At 40.2% G+C, this 18,722-nt stretch overlaps 1 protein-coding gene across 1 annotated transcript in view; it reads left to right on the plus strand.

Moving 5' to 3' along the window:
• ITGA9 (integrin subunit alpha 9) overlaps window positions 1-18,378 on the plus strand; it is an 818,222-nt gene extending 799,844 nt beyond the window's left edge. The window contains exon 28 of the mRNA XM_069215150.1: window positions 13,865-18,378. Coding sequence (XP_069071251.1) covers window positions 13,865-13,960 — 96 coding nt within the window. The 3' untranslated portion in view covers window positions 13,961-18,378. The remainder of the gene's footprint in view (window positions 1-13,864) is intronic.
• The last annotated feature ends 344 nt before the right edge of the window (window positions 18,379-18,722 follow it).

Here is an 18,722-nt window from a genome sequence, read left to right on the forward strand (position 1 = left end):
CCTGCACTATGCCCACAACTTTTATTTGGTTTCTTTGTACTTTCTTCGTTGTTCTTTGCTCTGAAAGGTCCTCAGTATTCCTCCCCAGTATGCTTCGCTCTGCTGCAGCTGCTCTGAAATTCACAGCCCAGCAAAACCGCCTCCGGGAGATGCATGGGCTTCAGAGCTTTGTTCACCCGACCAGAGCTGCATTTCCAGAGTTTCCTGCACTTGGTGGCAGCTCTGGTGGGCGCGCTGGGCTGTGTTAGGTGAGAAGGGCCCAGAGGGGGGGCTTAGCATTTGAAACAACAGTTTTATGGGGCATGTACTGGGGAATTCCTGTCCTTTTTGTCCAGAGTGCTTTTCCTTTATTTTGTGGTTCCATTGGGGTGAGGCATTAGACCCTTGGGCAAGGGTATATCTACTGCGGCTCTTTTGTAACCATTCATTCATTTTGAAATTCGTCCTGTTTTTTGTTTTGGAGTCTTTTTCCCTTAGTTGGTGATTACCTTGGGGCAAGGCATTTCACCCTATGGCAAAGGTTTTCATTGTACTGTGGCTTTTATGGCCATTTCATTCTTTTTGATATTTGGTGTTCTGGTGTGTCAAGTGTTAGGCAAACATCTACCATCACCTTAATTTAACACTGCTGATTTGTGTAAATCAACTTGAGCCTTAGGGGTGGGGTTGCGTGGTTGTTGCCTTTGGTTTCTGAAGCAATTTGCTGGTTATTGGTACTGATTCAAGTACAAAGGTCTGTTGTTATGGTGGAGGTACCTTAAGTGGTCTTGCTATATTTAAGGTTTTGCACAGTTAAGTTGGTTGCGTGCCTTGCAATAAGTCACAGCTAAAGATGCCTGGTGGTTCACTGAGAGGTCCCAAGCGCCCAAGGGCTGAGGTGGATATGGAGGTTTTAATGCAGAGGATGGACACAATGGAAGAAACGTTGCCCCTTTTGTGGCTGCAGGCAACTGGGGGAAAGCCTAGCAAACCAGTAGCTTATGCAGAGAGGCCTAGGAGACCGGGGTTAGCACCAAGGGTGACTTTTCACTGGTAAAGAAGCTGGGTAGGGATCAGGGACCCCAGAAAGGGTTTGCTCTGGGTTCTGAGGTCGCCCCATAGACCTAGCTGACAGGTAACGCAGATGATGATGTAGCTCAGGGTAGTGTCTACACCTTAATGGTGCTTGTGGAAAGTGGTAGTATTGTGCAGAACGGTAATAACTGCATGGCGATTGGAGTTCCTCCAGCGAAGGGTTCTGCCCAGCCTGACTTGATTGCTAACTTAGTCAGTGTGTTGACTTGGCTTTCAAAGGTGGGAATGCTGTCCACTCCCCTAATGGGGGAATGCGCCTACCGTGTTGCTAAAGGGTATAATGTTGAGAGGGCCATGAGGCTGGTGACTCAGGGGGGTCAGGGAGTTCAATTGGGTGGCACACTCGTGTCAGGGGTCAGAGAAGTTCCACAGGCTAATGCTAGTCCTGTGGTGCAGGGGACTACAGCTCTGGTCATTCCACTCACAAGAAGCATGCGTCCTGCATGTCCAGAGATGGTAGGGGTCACATTCTCCACTCAGGAATCAACAGTAGCAGGTGAAGGGGCATCTTTGCAGGGTATTGGTTTGGGGTATGTGCAGTCTGAACATGACCAGTTGGGCAGGCATGTACAAATGCACATAAAAGAAAAAAATTGGAAGGTAAGTTATGTGGATATGTGTGTGCTGATTGTGGATAGGCACAAAAGGGAGGAGGGCAAGTGGTTCATGGAGTGCTCCAGATCAATAAAGTATACTTATTCCAGAACAAAGAACACCTGAAAAATGTTGAAATTAATATTCAATGAGAATAAAACACACACACACTCTCTCTCTCTTTCTTTCTCACTCTCTCCCTTTCTCACTCCCTCTCCCTCTCTCTCTCTCTCTCTTTTTTTCTCTCTCTCTCTCTCTCTCTCTCTCACCTTCTCACTCTCATGCTTCCCCATCATCTATTGGTCAGAATTCATTGCTTTTCAGGGGCCTGAAAGCTCATCAGTTGCTTCTCAATACAGCTCGCACACAAGGAAGAGGTCATTGGCCATTTTCGGACCAATCAATCTCATATTTATAGAAAAGCTCTCATTATTTTGAACAGATTGCACTACTAGGTTAGCTCACAGAATTTTGCACTGCAGACAAACATAATTATGAAAAGTTATGTATTTTCACTACACAAATTGTGGCACGTTTTCCATCCCCACTCAAAGGGTATTTGCCACAGGTTGGGGACATTTCAAGTCTCTCTGAGCTTGTATATTTGAATCATGGTCTGTTACTTTGATGATTGTGAATGTGTGCAGGATGACATCTTATAGTCTGCTGCCAGTGGACCTGGGATAATTATTTGAGGCTTAACAATTATTCCTGCATGTGAATTGTCACACTTCATTAACCCTTTCTAGAACCATTAGAGTGCCACAAATCAACTGAGGTGAAATCAGATTTCTGAAAAAGGTCAGTATGGAATATGCGTTTGAAAATTGAAGCCTAGAGTTCAATTAAATTCAAACCGATTTTCCCATCCCATTATAACGTCAAATGTACACATTTTTCTAAAGTGTGTGCAGCATGAAGTGCAACTGAGACATCGAACCCATCGGAATCAGCAACGAATATAAGTGCAGCAATTGATAAACATCAACGCTGACCATATATTTGCCATGATTAAGACATTTACAAATTGCCTTGATTTAGTAATTCTATGTTATATTTCTAATAGCAGTCAATTTGGCAAAACAGTTGAAATGGACATTGAATTGGATGTGATCCTACCATTTTGACAGTGAAAAGACAGTACAACAAACCGCCCGGAAATACAAAAGTCACTGACTAAAAAACAGTGAAGCCTAATATAAAAATAAGTTACTCATAAATATTTCATTTCTACCATAATCTATCGTAAATAGAATTACAAACGTAGACTCTGGATGTAATTAGCCATGAAATGATAGACAAATGACTAAGATCGCTCTGTCCATCCTGAGATTTTAATGACTTGTGACACTTCTGCACTACTACATGAATATACATGAACCAACAGATTTTTTTGCAGATTTCAGAATGTACATAGGGCCACATGTACGAAGATCCGGTTTTGTGACTCGCAAACTGTGAGTCTTAGTGACTCTCAATTTGCGAGCCCCAAAACTGGATGTACAACATTGTCAATGAGACTGTCTGCGATTTGCAATGGGGTTGCAAATGACCTACCTCAAGAATATTCATGAGGTAGGTCGCAATTTGCGACCCATTGGGAATGGCGGCACTCACAGGGATGGTGGCCTGCTGGTGTCAGCAGACCACCATGTCTGTGACTGTTTTTAAATAAAGCAGTATTTTTTTTTTTTAATGCAGCCCATTTTCCTTAAAAGAAAACGAAATGCATTTCAAGAACAAAAATTAAAAGTTTTCTTTTCATTTTTTCAGAAAAGGCAGTGGTCCAAAGGACCACTGCCTGCTCTGAAAAAATGTTTTCGCATGCACTCACAAAGTGTGCGAATGGGTTAGCACCAATTTGAAATTGGTGCTAACTGCGATTGTTTTATAAGTACCATTTAGATTCGGTATTAGGAAGGGACGCCCTTGACACCCCACTTCCTAATACTGAAGGGCTTTGTACATCCACAAAAGCAATTTTCTAGTCACAAATGGGCCGATTCTATGAATCGCCCCTTTGCGACTAGAAAAATGCTTTGTACATCTGGCCCATAGTCCTAAAACAGCCCCATCTATACCAGAATGGGGGAAACATCACTTACATTGCGGTGAATGCAACTAAATGCATTTACCACAATGCATTTACAACACATATGTGTTTACCAGGCATGGCTTTACCACACATGCCTTTACCACGAATATACCTTCACCACGCATGCCTTTACAACAAATTTCATTGTAAGGGTTTAGGGTGGTAAGGGCATTTTTAGGTTTTAGGGTGGGTATGGGGTTTGGGGTGGTAACGAGTGTTTAGGGTTTAGGGTGGGTATGGGTTTTGGGGTGGGAAGGCATTTTTAGGTTTTAGGGTGGTTATGGGTTTTGGGTGGTAAGGGCATTTTTGGGTTTTAGGGTGGTAAGGGGTGACTAGTTTTTAGGGTGGTTATGGGTTTTGGGGTGGGAAGTGGTGTTTTAGTTTTTAAGGTGGCTATGGGTTTTGGGGTGGTAAGGTTATTTTTAGGTTTTAGGGTGGGTATGGGTTTTTGGGGTGGTAAGGGCATGTTTAGGTTATAGGGTGGGTATGGGTTTTGGGGTGGTAAGGGGTGTTTAGATTTTAGGGTGGTTAAGGGTTTTGGGGTGGTAAGGGCATTTTTAGGTTTTGGGGTGGTAAGGAGTGTTTAGTTTTTAGGTTGGGTATGGGGTTTGGGGTGGTAAGGGATGTTTAGGTTTTAGGGTGGGTATGGGTCTTGGGGTGGTAAGGTAATTTTTAGGGTTTAGAGGAGGTAGGGTTTTTGCGTGGAAATGTGTGAATGTGTGTGTGTGTATCCATCTATCTATATATATATATATATATATATATATATATATATATATATCACAATATATATAGAAAGAAATATATAGTTCTCTCCCAGGAAGCCTGCCTCAATCTGCACACTGTTCTTCGGGCAATTCCGAGACACGGCACAAATCCAGTCCGACTAGTTGCTTTTCAAAAGGGATTTATTATTTTATTCAATAAAGTGCGAGATGCCACAAAGAAAACCTGGCCTATATGTTATACTTCCCTCTAGTTTTTACCATGCATATGCCTTTACCAACTATGCCTTTACTACGAAATTTTTGTGGTAAAGACATTCGTGGTAAAAGCATATGCATTGTAAAAACATTTTGTGGAAAATGCATGCGTGGTAATGACCATGCATTGTACTTACCGCGTTGTAAAGGCATGCGTTGTAAGTGCATGTGTTGTTCCATCATACAACCCCAGAATGGTATTCCATGGGCTTCTTACAATCAAAACACCACCCCTCACTCACAGTGCTTTTGGCCCCACGGTGATATGAGCGGCATTAAGGTCTGTATAGCACTACGTAGATCTTATAAAACACTCATTTAAGTTTAACATGACTATTACACCATTCATTTCCTGAATATATTTGGCAAAATTAATAGCAGGATTATCAGTTTCAACATACTGCCTGCAGGCATATCAACACTGAAATACAGCCCTTTAGGTGAAACACTGTAAGCAACCAAGACAGATACTTTCAGAGTTAAGGTGGATAATGTAAACAAATGTAGCAAACTTGTTCACAGCTATTCATTGCACTAGTCTGTTAAATATTATGGCTTCTCAGATCTTACAATAATTTTTAACAAATCATTTATAAAAACAAAAGATTACAGATCCCGGCAAGACAGTCCTTTGAGAAATCAGAATCACTGTAGGCGCTCATGAAGCCATATGGAATGGGTGTTAATGTGAGACAGAAGCAAGCTAAACTTTCACGTTTGATGCATGCTGGTGGCAGCCAATGTCAGGTTATTGTCATTGTATGTTTCCTCCATGGACAGTTATGTAATGTTCATGGTTTGTAGGCTGATGTCCCCACATAGAAGATCCTAATCCCATTATGCCAGGAATGCTTTTGAAGGAGACGTCTGGTGAATGATGTCACAGTATGTTTTACAACTGAAGTTGACATTTTCAAATAAACCAGCATTCTGGATATAGGTGAAGCCTGAATATGACACCTCTATATTAGTTTCTTTTTTCCTGCTGTTGGGTCTAGAGTTGCAATATAGAGCACCTCCCAAAAAAGTGATTCAAAATTCACCCAGAAAAAGCACACCAAAATTGTCAAGAGAGCAGCAGAAATCAGCACTTGATGCTGGATGAAGGTTTTCTGGAATTTTCTGAGAGGGGCGGTCCTTGTCATAGTCGGAACACAAAAGTTTGTGAAGCTGGGGTTCCCGAGATTCATCAGGACCTCATTATGACCTTGGCAGAGGGCATTACTCCATCCCAAACGTAATGGATATCCAGCCCGCCATACTACAAGTTCCATTCTATTCTGTGTCACTTGTAAAACCACGGACTGGATATCTGTCTCTTTTGGGACGGAGTAATCCCCTCCGCCAAGGTTGTAATGAGGCCCTCAGTGTCTTTTTGTAATATAAGCAAGATTTTGGAGTTAAGACAAACTGTAATTAGAAGTTCTCTCTCAACAACGAATATTCAGTAAGTATGTTTTGTCTTTCAAGACTAATTCATCTGAGGATTGCAACATGTATTTGATGTTTAAGCCAAAAACTTTGATTTATGTGAACAAGGTGTTACGCACCCACTGGGATGGGGCGGACATGGAAGGGCTTTCTGATCTGCAGAGGCACTTGGTCAATTGAGGAGATGGCAAAGCTCCTGATTAAGACTCCAAAGTTGAAACCTTCAAGCAAAAGTGCAGAGCCATACAGGCAAAAGCCCTTGATGCCAAAAGACAATGCTGGACTCTGACAAGGTCACTGGGAAGGAGGCGCCATAGCATTGGCTCAAATTCTGAGGAGAGTCAGGCAGGCTTAAAAAAAAGACCCTTTGGGACAAAGAGACCTTGAACATCGGAAATTGAACACACCTTATCAAAAAGAAAATAGTTTTTGAGGACTGAACACAAAGTTCCTAACCCACTGGGGATCACAAATTCCAGATAGTTGACAGAGCTTCCTGAAAGCCATGAAATTAACAGGAAGTTCAACAGGACATTCATACAAAGGAAGAGAAGTGACAGTATACACCAAATGAATCAGAGAAGTTACAAACTCAAGAAGAGATACTATGAGAGGGTAAGGAAGCAGACCAACCACAAGACAAGGTATGCATCTGTCCTTCCATGCCATCCTTCATGGCTATGACTAGTGAACAGCAGAAGGATTTGGGGTTCGAATTGAGGTCAAGAGAGAGGACACTTTTCCTGCTAGAGATATTGAGCCTTGTGTAGACATAGAATCAGTTTTTGCCAATGCTTCCTAGCATCCTACAAAAGGAAAAGGTTTTTTTTGCCAGCAATATCTACGACAATCATGCCTAGAATAGAGAAGTACTAGGCATCATCATAGGACCTGTAATACTTTCAGCCCCATGAAGAACCAGACTCTCTCTATATAAGTAGAAAGAGGGCTACGTCACCTGCCTGTATTGGCCCACCATCACACAAAGACAGCAAGAGATTGGAGGTGATGGGGAAAAAGATGGAGAGGGCTGCAGCCACCCACTGGCATATTGCAAACTCAAATATCCTTCTGAATAGATACACCCATCAGCACTTGGAGAATATGGACGACTTATATCCTATTTGCCTGAAGAATATCAAGTGACGGCCAAGACAGTGTTTGAAGAGGACAACAACATTGCCAATTCATGCATGAAGTCTGCAATATCCATTTCTGATTCAGCCCGGAGAGAACTTGCCACTGGCATTGTTCTGCTCAGACATGGCTGTCTGTGTATCTCAGAGGCGGGGAAAAGGCAAGACACAATGCCTCTAGGGAATCAGCCCCAAAATCTAGCAAGTGATTTGATGCAGGCTCCCCACACACTCGACTGCAGTCGGGGAAAAGGATAAGGGACTTCCTAAGCACCTGGAAGTCTATAATGAGAGACAAACAGGTGCTAAACCTGATAAAACATAGATATTTTATAATGTTTCTCAAAAACACTCCAACATTTTTTAACACCTTTATTTTTTCAATTTGGTTGCATCATAGGTATAAAAAACATTACCAAAGTGGAGCAAAACAATAAAAACAACCTGGTAAATAAAAAATATAAGTCCAGTGTACCATTCTCAGAACGACATATAATCAATATAAATACAGGGAAAATGCACAGTCTGCATCAGCAAAGGGTTCAGATAACTGCACACCAGCATTAAGACCTAAGCATCAGATGTTCACGAAGGACCAAATACAAATGATTCTTACAGAAGTTTAAGAGCAGAAAGATAAAATAGAAATTGTACCCTTAGAGGAGCGAAACATGGAGAAGTACTCTGGTTATTTTCTGGTAACAAGATCTAAATGTATGGCCAACCTTAGTTGGTTTGTGTACAAATTAATCAAAACTCAAGGGTTCTAAGTGACAATGTTCCAGGAAGTCATACTTTTGCTGGAAGAGGAAGGCTATCTGATGGCTATAGTTTAAAAGGACACCTCCTTCCGCATCCCAATACAATCATCGAGCAGGCGACATCTTAGATTTGTGGTGATGGGGGTACATTTTCCATTTAAAGTATTACCTTTTTTAGAACATCAAAGTATTACCTTTAGGCATACAATCTATGACTGTCTGTTTAAGGGGAACTCCTTTGAACAATATCAAAGAAATATTCAAAAGGTGGTGAGTCTTCTATAACTGCTGGGATTCACAGTGAATTGGAAACAAATCTTCCCAAGTTCCAAAGGCTTTTCTGGGGACTGATCTAGAAACAGTAAAGACGATAGCATACCATGCAATGAAACATGTTCATGCATTGCAAGATTCAGATTACCTTTACCAAACACCTCAGTCTTTGATGGTGAGGATAGTTTATGAAATATTTGGGAATGATGGCTTCTTCCATTCAAATGATCCAAAATTCAAGATTAAACATAAGACCCATTCAGGGCAACCAGCACTCAGAGACAATGGGAACAAGCATCTCAATGCCATGGGTCTCGCATTTGCGCTTAGAACTATTAACGTGGTAAACTCCTAAACAGACTTTTCTTGCCACATAAATTGAAAATGAAAAGTAATATAGTTTCACGTTAGCGAGCCATTTCAAAGCGCTACAACATCAGCGTGAAGAATCACACTAAAGGAAAAAGATGTCTGCTCGCAGTCAAACATATCAGCAAAAGTGCAACTAGACATGTAACAGGGGCGAAGTCCAAGGCGGTAACTAAACCGCCCCAAGGAGGGACAAACGTAAAGCATTTACCAACGAACATAAAGGATTTTTGAAGGGCAAGCCCATAAAGGAGTGAAAGTGATGGGCGTGCAGTGGGTGTGGTTTAAAGCCCAGATACGTACCACCATGTCGGAAAAGCAGCGTTTGCGCGCTGATATGCTCGACTTAAAAAATGGCAAAATGGCAGGATCTACTGGGTGTAACAAACAAAGTCAGTAAGTAAGTAAAATGATGTATACTTTATATATGGAGACTCCCTGCTGAAGCAGAGATCTCTGCATGGTAAAGTATAAGGAAAAAATAATAAGAAATTAGTAAAGTTAGAACACTTTGTAAAACTATGTTTTGTTAAATATTAATGTTAATTAATTTTATATCTTTATGTTAAATGTAGAACTAAAGAAAAAATGCTACAATACAATTAACTTAATTTTGAATTATATCTTTAATTAATGTAAATACGTTAAAATAAATTGAATGTATTTATTTATTTGAAAAGGAAATTCCTAAAGTAAAAAATTGCATTTTGATCATGCATTAATAATTAGAATATTATTATTATTAATATTATTATTTAAAGTGATGCATAGAAATACATATATTTATTCACTAACAAAGTACATTATCACATTATTTTTCATTAGAAAAATTATTAAAATATTTTTTAATTAAATAGTAAACATATATTATTTTTATATGTTCTTAAGATTAAATTGTAATTATTTATTTTTGAAATTACTTTATGTAATTTAATTTAAGATTATTTTCTACAGGGTTTAAATTTCAGTATCTGCATCAATTATTTTATATGAGAAGGTGTTGTAGTACCAGTGGTTGATGATGGATGGTTCTAGACTTAATACTGTTTTATTTAGTGACTTATACTCACATGTTTCGCTCCATCCCCTTTTACAGGGGATGGGGACATGTACGTCTACATTATTACACTCAGGTTTTGTGAATTAGACAAAAGTAGTAAATTACTCTCAAGTGCATCTTATCTCTCTGAATAGCCATGTGTCATGTTAAGAAAGACAACAAGCACTGACAACGCTGTCACGCCAGGGCCATTGATGGTCATTTATCAGTGGGGAGCAACTGCTAAAAACTGTCTGATGCCCATCTCCAAGTTCTGTTGCCTGATTCAGAGACAGGAGAACTGCGTGGCTTCCAGTAGTGGAGCCTCAACCAGTTGGAATCTCTTTGCCAGTAGCCCATATGCCATGGAACTGATAGCTCCACTTCACGAGGGAATGATCCAAGTTACAGCATGCCTTCCGACACTGATTATCTTATTTGCAACAGCCACGAAATGCATGGCATTCGCAATAATGAAAAATCAACAATAAGTACTATGTGCAGGGAGATCATTCCAAGTTTATCAGGCTATTTTTTTGTTTCGCATGGCTGCCCACCTTGCATTACATTTTTTGGCATAAAATCTCTTCCAGCTTTGAGGATCTCAACATATCACAGGTGATTCATGTTAAAGATGACACCTGTGGCTTCTTCATCAGAATGGCAGTTCTACTATCTCATTAATACATTCTTAGTGATGTTATTTTGCAAATGTATTTTTCTCGTTTTTCTCAAAGAAAAAAACTGAAGAAGGCTTCCTAAGTTTTTCACATGGAAATGGGGAGAGTTCCGTTTTTGTGCATCCTTCTTTAGTAAAGAGGAAACATGTTGCAATCTCAAATAGTTGTATTTTTGTTTGGTGCCAACTTTTTTTATTCAATGACTCACTAAATTCCGTCTTACTGTACAACCATCATGGAAGATTTGTGACTTGTAGGAGTAAAACTCATTGCCATGCCTAGCTCTGCATGGGGGAAAACAAACTTGGCACCGATATAGGTTCAGGATCTGAGTAATTAGTTTTGGATGGAAACAGAAATGACATAATAGCAAACATATTTTTTCATCTCATTTTAAAAATATCTCCTCTACAGCAGAATGTTCTCTAAACTGCATGTCCAGATGACAGAGAGCTAGCTTTCCTAAAACCAAACAAGATGACGCATAGTTCATTAGCTTAGCTAATTAATGACATCCGTTGCACTGATTATAGTAAAAGGCCTACTCTGTTTTCTATTGCGTGGCTGCAGCGTTATTCAATAATGTAGTCAGGGATACTGTCAACTTCAGGAAAAACCACCTAGAATCAGTATAGTTCATAGCACGAACACTTGTGAGGGTTATGCAATGTAATTAGCCTCCTTTAGGATTTTTGAAACTCAATCCTCAATGCCAAAGGTATGACAGAGAGAACCTAAATAGCCTTTTGGCAACTTAGTCAACCATGGATAATTGCAGTTTATAAACGTATATGCAGACTAAAAAGACCATAACATTTTCGCTTGCTGTAGAGATGGGTGCGGGTGGTCAGGGAATCACACCAATTTCGGAGCTCTTTGTATGAAATAGGTATTTTAATTGGATTGTCGAACAAGGGTCACTGCCGAACTGATTCATTTTCACTAGTGGTTTGTAAGTTCTGTTTTGCAAAGATATTAAGGCCAACACTGGATGATGTGAGCCAGGTTTTCTCTTTTAATACAAGCCGAGTGTTAGGACCATGTCCTAAGTGAAATGTATTCCTCAGAGCATCACTTCTGCATGAATACTTTTCTGATATTCTTTTATAACACACCTGCGTGCATCTACTTGCAGGGGTTTTGCATCCCAGTGTTCAAACCAAAGTCACCCCCTCCCCCCCCCATAAACAACACTTCTCACTCTACAAATAATACACCAAGAGTGTGGGAATGCTGATGAAGTGGTCCTGAGTTTATGAATAGTTGCCACTGTTAAGATGGCTCTCAGCTATGATATCAGACCACCTCTCTAAAAGGGCTGTCTCCATCATACACTCTCTAGGAATGCTGACACACATGTTCAGTACTCTTCAGGATGTCTAACAGGCCATGACGATTTCCAGAACAAGGAAACACAACCTCATCACGCCTCAGCTCCAAAGTTTCCACTCGGTTCCCAGGATATAACGTGCTGCTTTCAGATACATTACCATTGTCCACCGCTCCCTAAGTTCTACTATCCAAATGTGCCACCAGAACTAAATTAAACAAACACACAACTTTCCTCCCCAGGATCCGTAGCTACAGAATTGGCTTTTCCTACCATCTGCGCAAAAGTGAATCTGATCAGTAAATTTAAAAACACTAAAGCCCCAGGCCACATGGCTTGTCAAATGTTCCTTTCCAGAGCAGCTTCTTAATTGGGTTATAATATGTGACCATCTGTTTAAGGGCATAGCAGTGAATTTGATTGTCCATGAGGGTTGAAAAAGTTGTCTCTTCGGTCCAATTCTGAAAAACTTAACCCCCCCTACATTACAGACTGGTTACCTTTCCAAACATTTTGTTTAAAATAATTGCTGATCTTCTCATCTTGTAGCATGAACTGAAAGGACAGGCCAAATCCCTATTTTCAATGATCTGTTACACAGAGAAAATTGAGTGAGGGTTAGACTAGAAAATACTGGCCAGTACTCGAAAATAATTTACCATCATCAAGCCTCATACAGGGGTGTGCATTAGCAACAACTACATGCTATACAGTTGGTGAATACCTAGTCCCCTAAGCTAGAAACTTAGGTTTTGCAATAATAACATATATTGAGGATACTGTGTTATTGTCACACATACACTGTTGGGTCTCCAGTGTGCCTTATTCTAGTACTAACAAACTTAGCAACTTTAACAAACCCAAGTTCTATAAGTTAACTCTGCCTAGATTTGTGGACATAATAGGCTGTTTACTATATTCAATCAGGTGTTCGTTTTCCAGCAATTGTTAATCTCTTACAAAAACCAGACTTCCTCTTTCCCCTTGACTTTCACAGACCCGCAACCCTTCAGCCAAATGCAACTTTTGATGCAGAGGTCCTGCTACTCTGATAAGAGGGGGGTGTTGGGCATACTTACTGAGAGAGGACCACCCAGTACTGAGTCCACCCCCTTGTCTGCTCATGACCATCTCATGCTTAATGTGTTCATTTGCACTGTCTGCAGGTTCCTTTCAGTAGCCAGGAGGAGGCGCCATATGTATCTGTGCCCTTTTACACTGCTGGACTACTCAAGCTTAATTGTGTCAAGCTCCACAAAGCAGTAGAGCAGGCAGAACTCCTTTTTTAGAGAGGGAGAGCCTCAGTCTTCTTTCAAAACCTCTGTTTCCTCAGTTCCAGGGCAAAATTCTTTGTGTTCTCTCGATGTGCCTATCATACTCAGACCTATTTTGCTCATTGGAAAGCAAATGCAGAGACGGAGATTTGCTGCCCTTTGCAGACCCCCTTCTCTACATTTAAAGATAATCGCAAGGATTTGCAGAATGAATACTGCCTCAGGAATATGGAAAGGGTAGGTTTTCTACAAATCCCTGGAGACTGGCTGATTATACAGAGTACTTCTATGCGACCCAGCTAATGGTGCTTTGGACCCATAGTTACGGCACATTGATTGACCACACATTAAAAAATGTACTCGTAATGACACTACACACTAGCACTGGTTGCAAACGACCTATCACAAGTCTGTCATGTGCAATGTGTACATAGTAGAACTGTAACATGCTCACATATCACACAGGTTCCCTTATTCAAGAAAGGCGATTGCATGTTAAAGGAGGGTCTGAAGGGGAGGACAATTACTTCACAGCCCAAAGAGTACAGGACTCATTGAACTAACCAACCCTAAGCTGGGACAGCAGTAGACCTCTGAGCCACATTGGCCTGATTAGCTTTTTATACATTTGTTAGAGTAGCAGAGTTTTCCAGTTCACCGTCCTGCATATACAGTGGCATTCTTTTTGTTGTATGTTATACTTTATTTCCCAAATAGGGCAATCATGGAGTTAGACTTGATTTCCCAAATATGGTATTCTTGACTTTGAAATTCTTCAATCTACAATGTTGTGTTTAACCAGATTTAATTTACTTCAATTTCCAGATGGGCTTCTTTCGCAGAAGATACAAAGAGATCATTGAGGCGGAGAAGAACCGAAAGGAGAACGAGGACAGCTGGGACTGGGTCCAGAAGAATTAGTCTACTGCTAGATCACACCCAGTCATGTGGCACACATTTGCTAGCCGATTGGTCTTGCTCTTGTATCTTCCATATGTGGAAGAAAAGAATCTTCTCCATATTTTTCGGAGGCCCTTTGATGCTGTGTTTATCATGCTAACAAGCGCAGGAGCATATCCTGAGGCAACCACTGCAGCCATGTCTTGTGATTGGAGCAATTTAAACAGAGGAACTTTGAACTTTGGTAATCTAGCTGCAGTGCAGGGCAGTATTTATGAATCCAACTATGTGGTATACCCTCAGGGGAAAACTGTTACCAAAAAAGTATTTTTTGTAAATGTAAGCCTTTTATATTGATTGTGTCTTTATATTTGTATTAATGATTTACAGTATTGTTTCATACTGCGCTACACGGTTCACTCAAGCACTGATATTATGCAAAAAACTCATATATATGTGCACATTCAGTTTCAAGGCTTGCTAAATAAGTAGAAGCACCATCACGTAGCAGATGTTTAAAAAAAAAACTGCAGCAATAAATCATTTTACAGTTTAGCCAAATGACATGTGAATTCATAAATAAGATGCAATAATCATGGCAAGGTTTACATATTGGAAGGCATCCTTCACCAAATAGCGAGGGAGCGTCCGCAAAAATATAAAAAGTATGAGCTTCTGTAATAGAAAAACAGACGTTGGCCAGAAGGTGGGGGGGGGGAGGTGCTTCCCTTTACCTAGGATGACGTAACAGTTATGCTAGCCCTATGAAAAAGTCAGGCTTAAGGGTATGGTTTGCCTTGTGATGGCAGAGGAAGTTGTTGGAGAACGGAAAATCGAGGTAACAAGAAAATCAAAACAAGCCAAAGCTCTGTCACATGTTGCATAGAGTAACATCCCTATTCATGGAGTGTGTTAAACAGAACCGTGACGGGATTCATGCCACTACACATTTTACTACAGCATTGGATCAGGCTGTATGCAATGTTTCTCCACACTTCTAGAATAGGTCCATTTTAGGTGCTAGCATGTGTGCATCTTGGTATGTGAAGGAAAAGGAGGTTGAATTTTGAGGTATGACTTTTCAAAAGTTCGCTTTTGGTTTCTTACTTGATCCAGTGTGTATATTTCTGAAAACATCTTAGTTTGTGCATAATGCGAAGAACAGACTTATTTTTTAATGTTGATCTGCCAGATACACTTAAGTTTTAAATAGAGATTGGTCCAGATATAGGACAAATACATCTATTTACCAAAAAGGAACGGGCAGTATTTTGTTGGATGACTAGGTCCTAGTTGCAAAATGCATATGTTGGAAGGAATTAAAAGAAACCTGCACCGTCTATTATCAAATCCTTACTAGATACCTTATTAACTCTTCAAAGCAACTCACTGAATTTTCAGGTAGTCTTAACTTCACAAATCTACTTCCTTGTGGCAGAGAGCATTGATTTCTTCGGATAAACCCTCATTACTTGAATTTTTTATAGCATAAATGATAGCGTGTTCAGAAATTGTTGGTAGGCTGAGTTAAAGAAAGCAAGCAGCCAAAGCTTGAATGTAGAGATTGTGTGGGAGATGTGGACAGATGCTTGATGTATCTTTGCCTTCTTACATGTGTTTATATTTAACTCTTAATATAAACAATTCTTCATTTCGCTTGCGTACTTGTTGGCGCCTTCTACCGAATATTTCCATTGTTTTTTTGTCGTTCATTTAGATAGTCACGCGGTTAAGAATGCACTGTACAATGCAAGGCTATTAGCGTAAAGAAGTCAATTTATCTTCTAAATATTTTTGTTGAGTGTAAGTAATGATCTCGGTTGAACACTTTTCTGCCTAACCTTGTGAGATCTAGGCTGAGGGGATAATCAATGACACAAGCAACACGTTGGAATTCCGTTTCACATGAGCAGAGAAGCGAAAGATGGTTGTCATTTGATGTAGAATTAAAATGGAGACTATAGGGCTTGGCTTCTTCCTATGATCACACTGTAGAGCAGCTTATCGAAGGACATTGATAGCCACAAGGGTATTAATGACACGGGTGGGTTTTCAGTGCCTTCTAAGACGAAATCTCAGACCCGTTTGAACTGCTGCTATCTTGTAAAGAGAGCACATAGCTACCTAACATTATTGTAAGATGTGAAATTTGCTGCTCCTAAAGCTAGTCAGGCTGAGCCTAATCAATATTGATTACAATTCAAAAACTGCATCAGTTCATGGAAAAGCAAGGAACGGCATGGGTTACGCTTAGAGAAGCATGTTGTTTGGTTCTTACCAATTCATTGGAGTTAGAATTGTGAAATATAGCACTAACGTTCAATGGAAAAGGGTGCTGTGGACATGGAGATGTTGGGCTTTGGTGATTAATTAAGCACCTGGGGCTGGCATTCCTGTCTGAGATCGTTTAATGTCACCAACCAAAAGCAATATAGTCATCAAAACAATGTGTCACTCTGCCTAAATGGGTGAATGTGATACCCATGGGATAATTGTGTGCAGGACCGGCTCGAGTGATAGACCATGTTAGTTGCCGTAGGGGACAAGACAAAGAGTGTGACATAGCAAATCCAAATTAAATACTGGACATTCATTGCGAATATGAGGGGATGGCACTGCATTAACTCCCCATGGGTAGAAACGTTCTTGCTACAGCCCTGGGTATGAGCTATGCATGGTTTCCATTTTTGCACACCTTAAGAACCTACATGGACTAGATCAGCCCTCCCAGACGGCCAGACCCAATTTGGTAATCTCTGCTGAACATTTACATTGTGCAATTCAGGGATCGGTCTTTGGGAAAGCAGTGGTGCCAGGGTATTTTCTATACATTTTTTTCACTTCCACAGTCTTTTTTACACTTTGAAGATCTATTGATTTGGATTTCACGTGTTCTTTCTGTATGTAGTTATTGGCGTACTAGGATGCGTGATTCATTGCTATGGATATCGAGCCAATGATGTTGAGAACTGAAGGTTTGTTTGGTGACGGTAGTAATAGCAGTTTAAATCAGTGTTACTGATACTCATTCATCGTATGTGGAGGCCAGCAGTAAAAACGTTAGTTAGAGTCTTTGCTACATGAAGTCTAAAGCAGGTCATAGGGCACCACCTGAAAGGGGCGCCAGACTGCAACCCTGAGCCTCGAAGATGGCCCTTTAGCTATAAAGTGGAGTCACTAAAACAGCAGCAGGCACGAGTACCAATACACTGAAGTACTCTACGTTAGGAATTGTATTAGTAACACCTCTGTTTGGCTGCACCACGAAAGTGTGGTACATCACAGCACTGTGCCTGCAGTCAGAGCATGTCAAGGAGTATGGAATTTCGTTAATCAAACAGAAGGATGTGCTCTTATTTAACATGGTCTACAGGCCCAGATAAAAATACATTTTATCCCACTGTGTGAAATTAGGTTGCATAAATTAGTGATCTTCTGGCAGCACAAGTATGTGACGTCAAAGTGCAATGACATTTTGTACTGCTATTCAGTCCTGATAGAACCATTGATTATCTTGACTGTAGGTGAGTGTACAGTGAGCATCACATAAGTCATCACTCACAAAATATTTATGAGGAGCCAAAATGAATGCCCCTGGTGGACAGCAGCTACTGGTGCTATGACAGGCCGGCAAGAACAGGGCTATAGTACATGGATAGGATTTGCACTCCTACAATCATACACCCACCAGATTTGTACATGCACTGAAACATATGCTTCTGCGTGGTGAACACACACCCTAAATGCTCCACATTTGGAGGAAACTAGAAAGATGGCTACCTAACAATATTGAAGGCTGCCAAATTAGTACGAAGGCTGCCAAACTATAATGATGGCTGCCAAATTAGGAGGACGGCTGCCAAACTTAGGAGATGGCTGCTAAGTTAGGAAGATGGTCGCCCTATTATAAAGTAAATCCACACACCGACCAATGCTGTGCATCATAGTCCTTATTATCTGGTAGTTTGCGTGTACCTGGCTACAGCAAACCAACAGGTTACAATTTCAGTCAGACATCCCTGCTGACATTTTATGAATCCGACCATAGTTGGGAAAATTGCACCTTGGTTAAGATAACATTTAATCCACACCATATGCGGAATACCATATATATTTAAGGATCATCAGTTTTGAAATGTAAATTTATTGTGTAATCATAAAGAAAATTGAAAAGCAACTCGATTGGTTGAGTCCACACATATGTTTCTTTCTTTAAATTTCTTTTGTTTTAAGTTTTCCTTTAAAATAAATTTCACATGCTGTTTTTGAATAAGATTGTACATTTTTTATGGCTTCCTTTTGGGAAAATCATTCACTTTTATTATGTCACCTTTATTATCTAACGTGTTCACCTGTATTTTTGATCCATTGTGCACTGTCTTGGAAATGTCAGGTTTACAAAATGTATCAGCATTTGTGGAAATAAAAAAAAGATGCTCCATCGTGTTCCAAGAGTCTTTAATGTCAAAAACCTGGAAAGCATATTTGAAAAATAGAGATTCCCTTTATGGGAAAATAAAGTCCTGTTGCTGGTCAAGATGAATTAATAATTTCAAGGTGAAAGACCACTTGCGTCATATGCATACCGAGCGCATATTTTTTTCTGGTATGGAACAAATCAGTCAATCCCTTTTAGTGCCATGCAACATTTTTTCCAAAGGGAACGTATAGTATAAAGAACACACATCGTCTTTCCATGTGTTTATTTCATTTAGTATCATTTGACGGAATTTTTATGGCATTGGATAACCACGCAAGATATCATCTGTTCACTTTACTGTTA

The sequence above is a fragment of the Pleurodeles waltl genome, chromosome 2_1 (genome assembly GCF_031143425.1).
Source record: "Pleurodeles waltl isolate 20211129_DDA chromosome 2_1, aPleWal1.hap1.20221129, whole genome shotgun sequence".
NCBI classification, from domain to species: domain Eukaryota; kingdom Metazoa; phylum Chordata; class Amphibia; order Caudata; family Salamandridae; genus Pleurodeles; species Pleurodeles waltl.